The 17,559-nt window shown below is 44.3% G+C and overlaps 1 protein-coding gene across 1 annotated transcript in view; it reads right to left on the bottom strand.

The window, feature by feature from the left end:
- The window catches only part of DCPS (decapping enzyme, scavenger), a 63,581-nt gene that overhangs the window by 45,469 nt on the left and 553 nt on the right, over positions 1-17,559 (bottom strand). Inside the window, exon 2 of the mRNA XM_073321139.2 lies at positions 10,222-10,390. Within this exon, the coding sequence (XP_073177240.1) occupies positions 10,222-10,390 (169 nt within the window). The remainder of the gene's footprint in view (positions 1-10,221; positions 10,391-17,559) is intronic.

Below are 17,559 nucleotides of genomic sequence, written 5' to 3'. Positions count from 1 at the left end.
AGCTGATGTTTTAGGTGTGGCTTCGAGATGTAGTTGTGAAATAAGCTGTCTTGATGGCTGACCGTGCACAATAATGTGCCCCAGAGCCCTGTTTTTCTGCCTAATCACCGAAGGAGCAATGCCAACAAAGACCAGAGGGTTAGAAACTCGAGTTCTCCGGGTCGCACCAGCGATGAGACAAATGGTAGGGTTGATTGCTGAGCCTACCTTGCCAGGACGACAATCGGAGCCCCATGCTGCCACGCAATATTCAGCAGATGCAACAATTAGGGCATTGGTAGATTTCCATAAGGTTGCAGCGCTAATACAGCGAGATTGGTCAGAAAACCTGCAGAGGAGCACAACTCTTGGCTGCGTTTTACCACGCGTCTCCTTGATGTGTTGTCAAAAGCACAGAGAGTGGTCAAGCTTTATCCGCAAATAAGTAGGATACAGTTCAAAAATGATCAGCTGGTTGTTCAGAAGGACCTGCAGCTGCCAATGAGATTCAAGTGGTGAGATGGAAACAAAATGGCACCATCTTTAGTACATTTAATTTAAGTCACCACTTCGAAAAGTACTTGGCCAAGGTGTCAAGATCAGATGAAAGGCAGGACTCCAGCTCCTCAAAGCTCCTTCTGGCTACTTCCAGGCAGATGTCATCAGCATACACGAATTGAGTTGCCAAGATGGGCAGCAGATCAGCTGCATGTATATTAAAGAGCCCCAGAGCAGTGCAGATCCTTGGGAAAGTCCATTGTTCATATGACATGGTCGATTCGAACCATCTCCACACTTGATGGTCACTATTCTGTTAGAAATCATCTGCATAATAAACGCAACAAATTCCTTATCTGGGACAATGCAGTATAATTTTAAGACTAGTCCATGGTGCTGAACTGTGCTGATCTTCTGTCCTGCATCCTCAATAAAAGATGTCGGTCTAATCACTTGATCCTCAGCACTACGACTTGGTCAGAATCCTGCCTGGTAATAAGGTAACTGTGGGTTGATTAAAGGCAACAGTCATTTAAATAAAAGCTTCTGAACAGCATATACAGAAAGCTTCAGTTTCCTGTGTTGTCAAGCGACACCTACCTAGCTATAAGAAAAGGAGGACCTGTGGCACCTTAGAGACTAACAAATTTATCTGAGCATAAGCTTTCGTGAGCTACAGCTCACTTCATCGGATGCTTGCAGTCTGAATGCATCCGATGAAGTGAGCTGTAGCTCACAAAAGCTCATGCTCAAATAAATTGGTTAGTCTCTAAGGTGCCACAAGTCCTCCTTTTCTTTTTGTGAATACAGACTAACACGGCTGCTACTCTGATACCTAGCTATGTTATGTGCCCCTCAGCTACGGCCAAGGACCTGGGGCTTAACACTAGCCATTTCCATGGCACTTATCATCATAGTATCCAAGCTTTGCACATTTTAATTGATTAAGCCTGACACAACTCCTCTGAGATAGGGAAGAGTAATTATCCCCATTTTACAGATAGGAAACGGAGGCACAGAGAGGGAAAGTCATTCACTTAAGGTAACCCAGGTCTGACCACATATACGCGGCAATTTAATCAGAGTTCCAGGCCTCCCTAAGTATATTAACAAGCTTTAATTAAAATACTTTCTTTTATTTATTGTAAACCTGCTGCCTATTAAGTTCATTTGGTGACCCTTAGTTCTTGTCTTATGAGGAGTAGTAAAGAACACTTCCTTATCACTTTCTCTACACCAGTCATGATTTTATAGACCTCAATCATATCTCCCCTTAGCCATTTCTTTTCCAAGCTGAAAAGTCCCAGTCTTATTAATCTCTCCTCATGCAGAAGCCGTTCCATATCCCTAATCATTTTTGTTGCCCTTTTCTGAACCTTTACGAATTCCAATATATCTTTTTTGAGATGGGGTGACCACATCTGCACACATTATTCAAGATGTGGGCATGCCATGGATTTATATAGAGGCAACATGATATTTTCTGTCCTATTTTCTATCCCCTTCTTAATTATTCCCAGCATTCTGTTCACTTTTTTGACTGCCGCTGCACACTGAGTGGATGTTTTCAGAGAACTATCCACAATGACTCCAAGATCTCTTTCTTTCTTGAGTGGTAACAGCTAATTTAGACCCCATCATTTTATAGTTAGGATTATGTATAGTTAGGATTATGCTTTCCAATCTGCATTACTTTGCATTTATCAACATTAAATTTAATCTGCCATTTTGTTGCCCAGTCACCCAGTTTTGAGAGATCCTTTTGAGGCTCTTCGCAGTATGCCTGGGTCTTAACTATCTTTAGTCATTTTGTATCATCTGCAAATTTTGCCACCTCACTGTTTATCCCTTTTTCCAGATCATTTATGAATATGTTGAATAGGACTGAACCCAGAACAGACCCCCAGGGAACACCACTATTTACCTCTCTCCATTCAGATAACTGACCATTTATACCTACCCTTTGTTTCCTATCGTTTAACCAGTTACCAATCCATGAGAGCACCTTCCCTCTTACCCATGGCAGCTTACTTTGCATAAGAGCCTTTGGTGAGGGATCTTGTCAAAGGTCAATTACAGATTAAATCAGAACCTGCCATGGTCTTCAACCCTCGCAGAGCACTAAGTGAAAAGAACATGTCCTGCAAAAATAAAGGTGTTCTGTTCCATCTAAAGTCACCTAATTGAAAAAGGAAACATACTGATTCTTCTGCTATGCGTTTACCCCTTATGTAATTGATTTAACAGTAGGCTCCTGCATTAACAGTTTGTAATCGCTAATTCCTCTGTCGAAAAGGTTTGCAGGAAGTGACTTTCCCTTAACTTCAAGGGGTGAAGTCCCCACTCTGTGTGTGACATTCCCACAAACTAGGGGCCTAGATGCTATAATGGGCCCTGTGATATCCCTCAGATGGGCAGAGATTGGAAAAAGCTATGCTTGAACCACAGATACTGAATTATTTTAAAGATCCCTGTTTGCAACAGGTTAACACAATTTCATAACTTGGTTAAAATGCTGTTTAGCCCCCATCTACGCAGGCAAGAGAAAACTGAATTATAACCTGGCAAGGAACAAAGCCTCAAGTTCTCCTTGGTTTGTGTTTCCCCTACCTCAGGCCTATTTATCTCAATTTCTCCTGCTGACTCCCATCTTGATCTTGTGAACCTGCTCAAGATGCCAATTGCTTGTTTGAAATTTTTCAAAACAATGCACTCTTCTGCAAGACTTAGGAACCTCTCAGATCCAAGTGGGACTTAGCCTGTTATCGCTAGTGACAGGCATTCTGTAAAAGCAGAGAGACAGAATCTCTGAACTGGGTCAGCTAAAGTGATCGGTCTACAAATGAAGCTACCAAGACCATACAGTAATTTGCTAGTCACCAAGAAGGACCACCCACACTGCCAGCACCAACTGTGCAGCAGAGAAAGTAGAATCAAGTGATGAGACTCCACTGATTTCTGAAGCCTGGAGCAGCACGTAACAAATCTGGGAAGGCAAAGAGAAAACTGCAGAGCCTAGTCAAGGAGAAGTCTATGTTGCAGTTTCCGAAGCTCTTCAGAGAGCAAGGCAGATGATACATCAAGGGCCTCATTTCCTTATAGGTAGAATTTCCTTTAAAAAAAATGATCATTTTTACTCTGTGAAAGTGGGACATAAACTGCCAAAAAGGGCTGGAGGGTTGGAAGATTTCTCCTTGCCGAGTTCATTACTTACCCTACTTATAATTTCCTCTGTGAAAATTTAATTAGATGCCGGAGTAGAAAGCTGATGAGATTTAAAGTCCCATAAGTCATCTATATTCTAGTAAAGAGAGGCTTACCCGACTCTAAACCTTCACATAGCCACTGTACAGTGACAGCTTCTGATCCGAATGGCGAGGACTGTTGCTGACAAATAGCAGGGAATTAGTACCTCGACTGATCTTGCTGATCACATCCTGGCAGTGCAATAGGCAGCTGTTTGGGTCCCTACTGGGTCTCATACTACACTCCTGTTGCCTGTGCATCCCCCCACTCCCTCCCCTTCCCCCCCACCCCCCCCGGTTTCCATTAACCCTCCTACTGATGCCCTATAAAATCAGGACACCTTGTCGCCCTAGTCTTCAGAGGTGTGACCTCTTCACTTTCCAGGGAGAGGTGGAGCTACAGAGAGGACCATGGGAGATAATGCAAGACTCAAAAGTCGTCACTCGGCAGGTGTGAGATAATATGCACCTGGACAAACCTCTATGTTCCAGTTGTCACGCCGACCATTCTTTAAGCCACAGCTAATGCAAGTCCCTGTTAAAATCTTTTGACATAATCAGTCCTAGCCCCACATTCTCAGCGGGGCCCATTTTTACACTACTTACACCTTGTAGTCTACAAACCACACTAAGCCAAGTTCTTTTCACTCTCCTTCATTGGGTAAAGCAAACTGGAGGCCTGTATACACAGGTGTGTGAGAGATGCAAATACAGAAGAGAAAACCAAACAAGCCCCTTCAGGAACAGAAAAAGGCATTTGATGCTTTAACAACACAAAGTGCTTCTGTAGCACCTTCCATATGAGGATCTCAAAGCAGTTTATACACAGTTCATAGGCACTCCCAATGCTCCTGAGAGGTAAGTTACTATTCCCACTTTGCAGATGAAGAAGTGAGGAAGAGGGAGGTGCCATGACTTGCACAGCAAGTGCATGGCAGAGCTGGGAACAGAACCCAGGTCTCTTCCAAATCCCTGTGCAATTTCTCCATCCTCACTTCACTTGCTTCTGGCCTATCTTCCTAGGAGAAAAATTCATGCTCACTTCAGGTATATCAAGGAAGTGGAAAAAAAACAACAAAAAAACACAACACTTTGCTAGCCATTCAGGATAGGCAGCAAATGCCAGTGCAACCTTGTGGATTAACCCAGGCTTAACTGGAGGAAGCTGGGAGGTTATTCTCTTTCATAAGGGAAGCTAAGAGCATAACCGCTCGCTCTACATTACAAGTTTGGTTCAGCAACAGCAAGATGCTATCCGTGAGGTGTGACACAGGCAATAGTGTATAACAAAACTACAACACATGGAAATAGAATAAAAACCTATGTAAAAATTTAACTAGCACTTTTTGGTCCTCTGATGATTTAGTTATGGATGCCAGTTTATGTATTGTAAAGGCAGGAGACAACCCTATAAAGGAAAGTTTACTAGAGTAATAAAGTGAGTGTTTCAGACACACCTTTGAGGAAGGCTGGCCAAGACATGGTAGGGTGCAAGGGGAAAATGATCCTTCAACTTGCGACACTTAAATGCTGCCAAAGAGGTAGGATGTTTGAAGTGTAAAACAGATACTGAGCCCGCAGGTTTCAGCAGCATCACTCCTTCACCCCGCTGGCTCATCACTTTTCAGACATTACAGAGACAAACAGTATGATCCAACAATTAAAATCAATGGGGAGATTCATCAACTTCAAAGGGAGTTAAATCAGGCCCAAAAGCCAGACTTAAGTGCAGCTCAAGGGATCGGTAATTTTCTATAAAGCTTTTAGTGGTCCCAGGCCTGATTATCCAGGAAGCCCATCTTTCCCTTTATACCCTACTGTGGCATTTAAGACAGTCTGGAGGGTTTCTAGGCTAAGAGTCTCCGGGGGCAGGCAGCCTTAGGTCTCTCTCAGCATTGCCTTTGGAACTCTTTCACTCTTGATAATTCATAGCCTGAGTCTAGTGGCCTTCAGGTAAGGATGCAGTCATTTGGCTTTGCTTTGGTTTAATTTTTCTCCACTTTGCCATTTGATGTCATTAATGTATTTTAATGCTGTAAATGTGCTCTTACCTTCTATGGCCACAGGTGCTCTACTGGACATTAAATACAGGCCCCAAATGGCCATAGCATGTAGTTTTGATAGAGGAGCAAACTCTTCCCGAGGCACTGATAAGCACGTTTTCTTTTCCAAGGTCTTATCAGCACGCTAGAGCAACCTGGCCTGGGAGAGGTTAAACCAAATGGCCAAGTTTCCTTCTGTCTCACGTGTGCATGCTGTTATTCCACTTACTGCTGTAAATTATTCACATCAGAAAAAGGCATTTCAGGAAACTGTCCGCATCATTTCAAGCTTCAAAATATCAGTTTATCATTTATATATATGGCACCGTTCACCCCAAAGCCCTTCACCAATAGGAATCATTTTACAGTGTAATCAGAGAAACGCAGCCACTTCTGGGGTAAAACATGGCAGCTGTTACAAAGCATACTACAGCTCTACATAATTTAGGACAGGACATGAAGAAGCCCATTGCCAGGGGAATGGTCAGGGGAAATTCAGAGAGGCAGAACGGAATTATCTGGGTTGGGAATCTAGTCAGGACACTGCAACAAAAAGGGCCTTTTATGGGATCTTTAGTAGCCAGAAATCAGCAGGGTTGGGGTTTTACGTTGCAGCTGAAGGATGACGCCACTGGTACCACAAGGCCCCTAATCATGTGGGGCATTTGTTTTTTATGATTCAGAGGGAAGAACACCTATTACTGAAAAAAGAAAAGGAGGACTAGTGGCACCTTAGAGACTAACCAATTTATTTGAGCATGAGCTTTCGTGAGCTACAGCGCTACTCTGAAACCTATTACTGAGTCACCCACACTGCTTCCTGCAGTGCCTAGGGGATCTCTCACACAAGTGTTTCCATTTTACTTTTTATAGCGTCAAAGCACTTTACAAACTTGAACTACTTTCCCTCTGCCCTCCCCTTGTGCTTTTACTGACCCTTCCATCCAAGGTCCTCAGATGGGTTACATACACAAACTGAAAAGGAGGACTAGTGGCACCTTAGAGACTAACCCATTTATTTGAGCATAAGCTTTCGTGAGCTACAGCTCACTTATGCTCAAATAAATGGGTTAGTCTCTAAGGTGCCACTAGTCCTCCTTTTCTTTTTGCGAATACAGACTAACACGGCTGCTACTCTGAAACCAGACACAAACTATTCCTCACAACATGACCATAGGAAGGTATTATCCCCATTTTACAGATGGGTAGACTGAGGTAGGACAGCAAAGTGAGTTGCCTATAGCTACAGAGGAGACAGTGGCAGAGCAAAGATTACAACTCAGGAGTTCATGGCATCAAAACTCCACAGCCCAAGGCAAATTGTCAACTGTTCACATGCTAGGCCTCAGCCCGGTGCCGCACCTGAGCTACTGCAGGTGTTGGTACGGCTGGAATACCTGGCATTTTAGAAGGCTCGATCCGTTGTGACCGAGACATGGCTTCCTTGCACCAGTGGAGCTCGCTCCCTGCAATGGTCCCTCCAAAGCTGGAATCCGGTGCTGTTCAGGTGCTGATGCAAGGCTGCTCTTTTTCACAGGCCTCTATTTTATTTTCAGGGATGGGCCGTCACCGAGATTGGACACCCAAGCATGCGAGGGGCAAGAATTTTATTAATATGTCTGAGGGTTAACTAGAGCCATTTGAGGTTGGGGTTTCCCCCCCCCCCCAATATATTCTTAGACCACTAAATACAAGATCCTGGGCCTGATATAAATCTAGAAGAATAATACTGCTGCCATCAGACCGATGATAAAGTTATATGCTGCTGTAGCAAGATGGCAAAAGAGAAATCAAATACCGGTGCCTAAGGTTTCTCATTACTCAGTACTATTACTATGGAGAGAGATTCTGGGATTCTAATGCAACGATGCCACCTTGTGGAAATCACTGCATCTCACCACCCACTGAAACAGACAACTGGTAACACCCATTGTTTCATGTTCTCTGTGTATATAAAATCTCCCCACTGTATTTTCCACTGCATGCATCCGATGAAGTGAGCTGTAGCTCACGAAAGCTTATGCTTTAATAAATTGGTTAGTCTCTAAGGTGCCACAAGTCCTCCTTTTCTTTTTGAAGACAACTCAGAAGCACTGCCAAACAATACCGAGCTACAAAGCAAGATTCCTTTGAATTACTGAATGGTAACCATGCAAAGGATCTGATACAGACAGCAGTCTCTGTAATGCTCTCTATATTTTGGACAACAGGAACAATCACCTTAACATACTTTCTTGCAATGAACTAAGGCATTTTCCTACTATTAGGATATGACATCATGGTAAGGTAAAAGTTTCCTATTTATAGCCACCTGCTGTATGGTACAAGTTTTACACAGCTAATGAATTGAAATTGGATAGCATGTTTAAGCCTAGTCAGTGCAAGAGAAAGAATCTGTGATTCTAAAATCAGTGTTTTTGAGACCAGATCAGAGATGTTTCTCCCAAGCCTGGTGCCAAACACCCTTTGGAAAAAAGCCTTCCCACGGTAACAAAGGAGAGAGAACAAGAGGGGAGGCAGGAGGAAACTCCAGCTCCAAGCCACTGAACCTGGGCACGACGATGAGCTGGGTTCCCTATAAACAAGCTCAATGCAAATCTCACTTCTGAACTGATGTCTAGATACTACATTGAAAGGGGCATTTGAAACACCAAAAATAGAAAGATTGGTGATTTACTGATTAGGCTAGTACAAATTCCTCCACAAATCCCTTATTGCACTAAACTGTCCTCCATCCCTAGGAAAAACAGAGGCTTCACAGCCATTGGGAGATGGTGAGATTCCTCACCTAGTACATTTGACTATTAACTAGTTATGCACGAAAGAGTGTATTCACTACAAAGCAGACAAAAAGGGAGATAAACCCAGGTGCCCGTGTGCACCAGACATTTAAGGTCACACGCATGTATAGTCCCACTGCTGGCATGTTACTTGCCTGTCCTACAAGAAAACGTTAAGCCCAACAAAAAGAAACTGAGACGTTGTCTGAGAATGAGAGGAGGCTGTCATAGGAAAGGTTAACAACTCCACAAAGGTTACTGGTGACATCCTAATGCAGGACAAGGAACCCATGAGTGTGTACAAGTGAAAGAGAGAATGTGGGAATGGATAAGCATAGATGTTCTTTTGTTTGAGCCATCTCTTCCTCTCTTTTCCATCCCCTCCAGGTTTGCTGCTGTCTCTTAAATTGTGGTGGGGATTCGACTGTATCAAAAGAACCAGCATAAAGGTTATTTTCTGGGTACGGATGCAAGGAATTCCCAAATGTAGTAACAGCCTGCATTATGTAGTCTCCCATCAATGGCCTTATCTTCAGAGATGGGTACGTATCATTAGCCCCATTTACAGATAAGGAAATTGAGACACAGGAAGTAAAGTAACTCATGCAAGGTCACAGAGTGAAAGAGTGATCAGTAGAACTCAGGTTTCCTGACTCCAAGTCCCCTGCTCTAACTATTAGAGTTTGTCGCCCCATAGATCTCGAGGTAATAAATGAGAATAATTCGGTGTGGAGGTTAACGGCGCCCTAGTGAACTACAAAGAACAAGCACTCTTCTGTTTCCCCCCTTTACATACCTAGCACTTTGATGAGGATTTTCATACTTCGATCTCAGAGCATTTAATAAGAGTGGGAGAGCATCACTATCCCCATTTTCCAAGGAGATGGCACTATTTTGCCAAGGAGTCACACAGAGGATGTTGGCCTCCTTCATGGAAGTTACAGTGCTTCTGCAGGATTCATGCCCCTTGGCTCAGCTACATAGGTCCCATTTACAGGACTGTTTGGTTTTATGCAGCACCTTTCACACTCACCACATCCTAATAGGCCTTCCGAAGAGAGGCAAGTCATCCTACTAGGGAAGCATGTGTATCTGACTGCACACACAGCAGCTGTTTGCCCCCGACAGTAGCTCAAATGCCATTCTGGAGAGGAGGAGCATGTTGGGGACAGGAGCATGTTGACTGGGATTATCCCTTGTTTTCGTTGGTGAATGTGCAATGATATTTAACCTTTCCCCAGTGCAACCAGAAGGAATCGATAAGCAGAAGGATGGCATCTGCAACGTTGCAGGATCCCCCATATTCCCAGCATTGTGAGACTCGCATCCATACCCATAAAATAACCTTTATGCTGGTTCTTTTGATACAGTTGAATCCCGACCACAATTTAACAGACAGCATCAAACCTGGAGGGGATGGGAAAGAGGGAGTGATGGCACATTCAGAATCAGAGCTCCATCAGCTAAGACACATGGTTAACTACAGGGTGAGCTATCCTAGCACTCTGGTTCTCTTCCCCTCACCACAACAGAGCAGTAACACTGGACCCACCCTCCTCCCAAAACACACAAATATATTGACTAAAACATGGGAAGCCCCCACTGCACCCTAAGCACCAATGGTTCTTTAGGTTATTAGCAGGTGTCGGAGAGTCTCGACACATTTTGTCTGCTTACCACTCAGCTGCGGAGGTGGGTACAGGTGGTAGGTGCTGTAGATATCGTTGGACATCTGGAGCTTCAACTTCGTGTGCTTCTTCAGCAGATCGGAGATGCTTTCCTCCTGGAAGGGAGTCTTCTCCAGGATCACTACAGCATCCTTTGCATCGCCAGAGGCTCCACTCACCTAGAGTTAGAGATCAAGATCAGCCTGCATACGCCAAACTTATTCTAGCTCAGCACTTATATACCCCTCCTTCCCATCACTGCAGTAGCCACACAGCTTCCTAGCATTAGCCGTTTCCCATCAGTGGGATGGAGAGCTCACTTGCTAACAGCCAGCAGCATACTTGCCTCTGGCCACTTTATCTACAACCATGCAGGTTCTGTTCTTCACTCTGAAGAGGATGTGAGGGCTATGTAAGGGAGAGAAGAAGACTGGCAATACCCTGTAATATACTGATTGAACTTTATTGGATTAAGTTAAACCTTACTGATTTAAAGTTAATAACTTTGGGGTACATTGTATTGGAAATGCAAATGTTTATGTACTAGTGAAAGATTTTATGGAACTTCTTTACAGCAAGATAATATTAATGCAATCTCTGAAAGGCACAGGGAAGTTCAAAGATCGTTTTGGTACTATATATGTGATGTGGATTTCCTTAGGAAATGCCATGAGGTGAGGGGAATGTAAAGTCTCTCTCCCAAGCCAACCTTTTGAAGATACGCCCTGGGGAGAGGACCCTTCCTATACTAACTACCTGCTTCTGGAAATTCCAGGTCAAAGACCCCTGATCTGTACAAAAGGGTGGACTGAACTTGTCACGGGTGTGCTGAAGCTGTGAGATGAACTGTAACCCCAAGGACTCACCTAGGGTGGAGGGTAGAGAGGAGGACTTATCCCACCATAACCCAAGTGAGAGTTGGGATGAGCTGAGGGAAGCTTATTAGCACGTGTGTAGGTTCTTTATTCTTCTAACTGTTTTCTCCAACGCTTTTTACCTTAAGAATAGAGTAGGGCTGCTTAGAAAACTCTGTGTGGTGACCTGTAACTGTAGCAATCACTTTGTTATCGGTCTCTGAAGAGAAAGCAAGCAGGTGTCCTTGGGCAGCCTGCCTCTGCTGTGCATAACACAGAGAAGGCCAGGAAGTGTGCCGCATGGGAACACCCCGGTCTGAAGGGAGAGGACATGGGTCTCCACCCAAGACGGGCAACAGCTGGAAGCCCTAGAGAGGGTGCCATGGCTGGACCACTGAGAAGAAGTGCAGGTGCAGTCGCCCTGAACTGTGACAAAGTCAACAGACGCATCAGCAGCTAACACACAAAACGGACGCAGAAATACTTCCCTACTGAGTGCTCCAGGGAGCAGGCGTTTTTCAAAGAGTGTTTGCCCTGGGCAACTGAGGGAATAAGGCCATCCAGCTTCCCTTTAAGTCTTCCGTTTGTTATGTGAATTTGGAGCTGAGTAAGGAAGTTCTGACCCAGGTGGTACGGCTCTCAGAGCCTGTTAGCAAATGTCGAAACCCCACAGAGAGATGCTGACTGTTTTCTACTGACTCGTGATATCACTGATTCCATTCCATATACAAAGGAGGTGGAATTGGGCTACTGGGTAGAAAGACACAGGGTCTGGGACAGAGAGCCCTTTGAAGAAACAGCCAGACCAGAGATGGGGAAAGGTCTGGGGTGAATCTTGTGTAGCATTATCAGTTACTTTGTTAATAAGGCCACATCCCAGGAAGGTGGTGAGTTTGACCTTATAGACTTTGTCTGGAGCAGAGTGGGAATGCCACCTGCTTTATGTACCATTTCAGCAATCATGGGTTCCCCAGAAAACTCAGGCCTTTACCACAACCCATCCAAGAATTTGAGATGGGTGTGAGCTGTATAGTTCACGTGATGGGATGCGATGGTTAGACCCAGCTCTTGCCACACTTCTGCTTCGTTCCAGGTTATGCAGTAATTAGGTATAGGCCCAAATTCCTGTATCATCCATATGAGAGACGGCACAGATGTATTCAGAGGTGATGTATCAGGTAAGGTAAGTTGCAGAACAGCAAGCAAGTCTAAGCAGGGGTAAATTATACGCCAAAGGACAAGAAGAGAGGGATGTAATAAAAAGAGCAAACCAATAGGAGGATGCAAGAAGCATTAAGCTAAAGTCCTTCACTTTCTCAGACTTCAGACACCTTAACTCACACCCTCAGTATGTAAATTATTCCAACTCACACACCCTTATACCCACTTACAATGTCTAATTTGACCCATGTACACCTACTGCCTGAATTTGGCCTACAGAACCTAATAAACTCTAGTCCCCTCTTCTAAAGGATTTATTCATCCAAGATTAACATGCTGCTTTGAAATTATGAGACACTTTGCAATTTCCTGACATTTCTTCATCTGCCTCAGTTCTCTCAAAGGTGGATTTACTGCAGACAATAGGGACTAACCCAATAGTATACCAAGCTTATATATGGAGTTGTGAGCTACAGTCAAACCTTTTCTGACTGCTGTATGGCTGTAAAAGTTGAATTAAAAGAGTACTTACAAATTTCCCATTTTATGGCCCCTGAGTGGCAAGTCCATCCGTCTTATTTACGGTGTTTGAGTTACCAGGTAGTTTGCAATTCAATTTCACTTTAAACATGAAAAACCAATCTTCAGGCCAAAAGCAATAGATATGCTAATAAGAAAAATAATCTAAGACTTTAGATAGGTTTCCGATGCTTTGTTACCGAGACCAATTGCAATCGCCCCACTCCAATATTTGCCTGCTTCACAGCTCAGTAAACCAGATCTGGACAGCACCAGACTTAAAAGCAATTGAGTCACTCTAACATGCTTGAACTTATCGTTAAAAGAAGTCTCTCAATGGAAAGATTTTAATAAGGCTAGCTTAATGGGGCTATTTTTAAAAAAAATATTCACCTCCCTCCCTCCAGTCAGTTTTGAAATCTGTCGCTAGTCAAAGGTAGAGACTATTCAGGGTGTTAAAAAGCTAAAGCTTGCTTGAAGGTTTGGGGCCAGGTCTTCCGGATTTTGCCAGATGGAATCTCAGGCATGTACATAGCTGGCTTTATACCACTGGGGGTATGTGGATCTGAACTATCAAGTCGCACATGACTTGCTTATATAGATCTGAGCAGCTTGGGGCTTTGCACTCCTCAGTCAAAGGTGTGAATCCAGCCTGGGTTGGAAGGGAAGGCTGTTTAGTGACAAAGCTGGGGGTCGGTTGTGTGGGGGGGAATCAACATCTAATAGGCAAATTCCACACCACAAAAGCCAACTGAACTGGGGTTGTGGGGTTCAGAGACTGGGGTTCAAATGGCGCATGAAGACTGAACTCCTCTTGTGCTCCCATGGGAGAGTCCCTTCAGGTAAGCGGGGAGACAAACTGGGTCAGATGGGACAGTAACTATGGAAGCTAACACTGTTCTTGCCTGTACTGAATATATTGTGTGGATGGACTTTACAGCTGTCAAACCAGCATCATTTACTAGTACTAAATTCACTTATCAATCCAGCATCGTTTACTACTACTGAATTCACTTAGGAAAGGAGAGACCTGAGGAACTAACCAAACACAACCCAAGCATCAGTCAATTTCCACTGACAAAAGTGAATGGAGGAGTGCGGACCTAACTGGGCGAGTAATGCTATAGATTTCAGGACTGGGGGGCACAATTAGGTTCAAGCAGAGACTTGCAAGTGTCAGGACGGTGGGAATTCCGGAGCAGAAGGACACAGAGGAAAGGAAGAGTTTCCCGCAGTGGTTCAGAGAGGGGCTGGGTAATTTGCGTCTCCCTTTCTATGTCCAACATTGCTTAGAGAGGATCATGTAACACTCCATAATAGCTAGGAAGTGGGCAACACCCAGCCACAAAGAGCACAATCCTGCTGACTGTCTGCTGAAGAAAACCATTTCACTTGGCTTGAAGCCATATTCTAGTAGGTTTCATCAGGCTTTTCAGGGTGTTATAAAGCTAAAGCTTGTTTGAAGATTTGGGGCCAGGTCTTCCAAATTTTGCCAGATCGAATCTTATAGCCACCTGGTAAGAGACAGACCTGTTGTATGTATTATTGTCATCCTTGGGTAAACTTCACAAAAGGCACCTAAATTACCTGTGAAAACGAGAGGTGGCTGCTTTTAAAAGCATTACCCCTTATTTACTTAGCACCTACCATCTAGTAAGTTACATAACTGTCATAGACACTGATTCTGGTATTACTCTCCATTCTTTTCTCACTGCTGTACTCAAGGATCTTTCTCTCTATTCTAGACATCTGTCAGCAGGTGGCCTTCCCCCACTGCTCCAAAACAAAATCCCTACATGCGGCATAGGTACAACACACACACATACAAGGATGGATTTATTAACAAACCTAACAACATAAAAACCTCAGCCTAAGGTTGCTTCCAGGCTTGGCTGTTCCCAAAGGTCCTTTAGAAAGTCTCATCCCTACATCCCACTGCCCAAAGGGCCTTTCCCACCTCCCTTAAATCCAGGGTGGAATTAACAAGCTACACCTGGCACGGGGAGTCAGCAGGAATCAATCAGCATTTCCTTGCAGGCTTCAAACACCTACTAAAAGGGTGGGTCAACAGAAGAGCTCTGCCACCCTGTTACAGCATCCTTGGCGTTTATTTAACACCCCCTGCCTTGAACATGCATAAGAGAAACTAGAACTGTTTCAGCTTCTTCTTGATCAATTCTGACTCTTTGCCTGTCTCTAATTTCACATTCAGAGCACTGTAGAGTTGCCCCATATTAACAATTTGTAAATAATAATAAAACTCCCTTTTGGGGGCAGTTTTCCTTACCCTGCACTTGTGTCAAAGACTAGGAGTTTTAAAGGGCTTTGGGGGAGAATTAAAGCAAGAATGAGAAGGATTGACATGACCTTCCTGCTGCCATAGCACGATCTCCTTTGAACCTAGCACAGTACAGCGGCAGGAAGGATAGCCTCAGAGGGCTCACAAATGGGAGATTGCTTTTTGGCTGGCACTTTTGAAAACTTGTTTTTCTTCAGGGTTCAGTTACCCTGTAAAGAAATTACAAAAGAGGCAGCCAAGGGACTGTGGTGGGGGATCTGTATTCTGCTCTTGTGTATTGTTCAGTATTGGAATTAGTTACGTTTGAGCCTGCTCATGCTGAAAATCATAAGCATCATCTTAGCAGAGCCTAGATTTCAGATAGACTTCACACAGAAACATTTACTATATGCAGAGAGCAGTGTGTGCGTACACAGTCATTTTACAAAATACTTAAACTCCAGACCAAAGACAATTCCCAAGGACAGCTGTAGGTCGAATAAGCAGTGATGTGAAGGGTGGTATCAATGGAAGAAAAGCATATCTAGCACCAACTTGACATCCAGTGGGTATGCAAACAAGTGTAGTGAAGGGATGAAAAGCAGTATGTCTAGCAGAAACAACACTAGAATGGAATAAGAAAAAGCAGCCCCTCTCTTACCCACTAACTGTCCCCCGGCACTCCTGGGGCTAGTTTCATTCCTAGCGGTAAGCAGGTGCACAACTCCATGTGACTTCCGCGGGAACTGCACCTGCCCACAGCAGGACTGAATTTGAATCAGTACAAGTACAATGGATTTCCACACCTAGAGCCCATATCTGACCTCTCATACCGGTACCAGACAGGAGTAACTCCACTGAGGACAATGGAGTCATAAAGATATAAAAGATATTCAAATTCTGCAGTGACCAGGCTTAAAAAAAAGTCAGTCTAACGCCCAATTCGTTTCCTCCATACTTCCCCCACCCTCCCAGTTTGACTGGACAAACAATGTGCTTCCTCCTATGATGATGTCTCTCTCAGTACCATGTGGTTTGAGGAAAGGTGGATGATCTAGTGGCTAGATCACAGGATTGGGAATCCAAACTCCTGGGCTGCATCCCCAGATCTTCTGCTTCCTTGCTATGTGACCATGGCCAAGTCACTTACCACCCCTGCACTACACTCTGACCATCTGGAAAATGAGCATACCTGCTTCCCCGAGGTGTTATAAAGTTCCTTAAAGCTTGCAAAACACTTTGTGATCCTTGGGTGAAATGGCCATTTATAATTATTACGGCTGAGGTAAGGAGTCCCCAGTCCGACTAACCCACTCACACAGCTAGTGAGAATGTTACAACCAGAATAATTGCCATTTCCTCTTTCTGCCCAAGTCAGTCCAAATTCTTTTCCAAGCTCAAAGCAGGCGCAAACAGCAGTAATAAATCTTTATGAGAGAACCAGGTTGGTGGATCTTGCTTTTGATCATGTGTGTTTCAAACAAGGAGCTGCTGAAATCATGAGATGATGCAGTCCTGTCCTCTCAGGCTTTGGAGGCGAATCAGCGCCCATGCTGACTATCTTGCTCATTAAAACAACAGAACCAGAGGTGCTTTCCTCATATGTTTGAAGCCCATGCCACTGATTTTGGATTTTAAAAAAGTTATTTGCTCCGTGCTTCTTACATTCCAGGGATTTACTGGGCATGACAGAAGGATTTGATTTACTTGGATAATTTTAATAATGGAAATTGGATTTAGATCTCCTTAAAAAAAAAAAAAGACACCCTCACCCAGAGCACAGAAGGAATGCAATTCCAGCACATCACTGCCAAGCAGAGAACTGAGAAGATGGCTGGAAAAAATATTAACAGGCATTGCAGGTATCAGCTACGGCAAATTGTAACCCAGTGAAAAATCGACAACATCATAACATAAAACTGCAAAAGACCCATTAGTTCATCCAGTCCCTCTGACCAGGGGACAAAGTTGCAAGATTGTACCTGCAAGATATTATTCTCCAGCCTAGTTTTTAACAGCCTAGGACGAAAGGAGGGAGTCTACAAGAGCCGGAGGCTTGGGGCCCTTGGGGCATGGCAGGGTGAGCATTGGGGGGCCCTGCCCTGGGAGGTGTCCCTCCCTTGGACAGAGAGTAAAAAGGAGGAACAGGGACTTTACCAGGAAAGACTGTGGGGCAGAGCAACCACCCCATGGACATGGCCCCCCAACAACTGGCATCCTTGGGTCATAGAATCACAGAATATCAGGGTTGGAAGGGACCCCAGAAGGTCATCTAGTCCAACCCCCTGCTCGAAGCAGGACCCATCCCCAGTTAAATCATCCCAGCCAGGGCTTTGTCAAGCCTGACCTTAAAAACTTCTGAGGAAGGAGATTCTACCACCTCCCTAGGTAACGCATTCCAGTGTTTCACCACCCTCCTAGTGAAAAAGTTTTTCCTAATATCCAACCTAAACCTCCCCCACTGCAACTTGAGACCATTACTCCTTGTCCTGTCATCTGCTACCACTGAGAGCAGTCTAGAGCCATCCTCTCTGGA

This window comes from Lepidochelys kempii, chromosome 22 (assembly GCF_965140285.1).
Source record: "Lepidochelys kempii isolate rLepKem1 chromosome 22, rLepKem1.hap1, whole genome shotgun sequence".
In the NCBI taxonomy this organism is placed as follows: Eukaryota; Metazoa; Chordata; order Testudines; family Cheloniidae; genus Lepidochelys; species Lepidochelys kempii.
The sequence above is the reverse complement of the archived record's forward strand: the minus strand, read 5'-3'. Positions and strand labels throughout refer to the sequence as shown.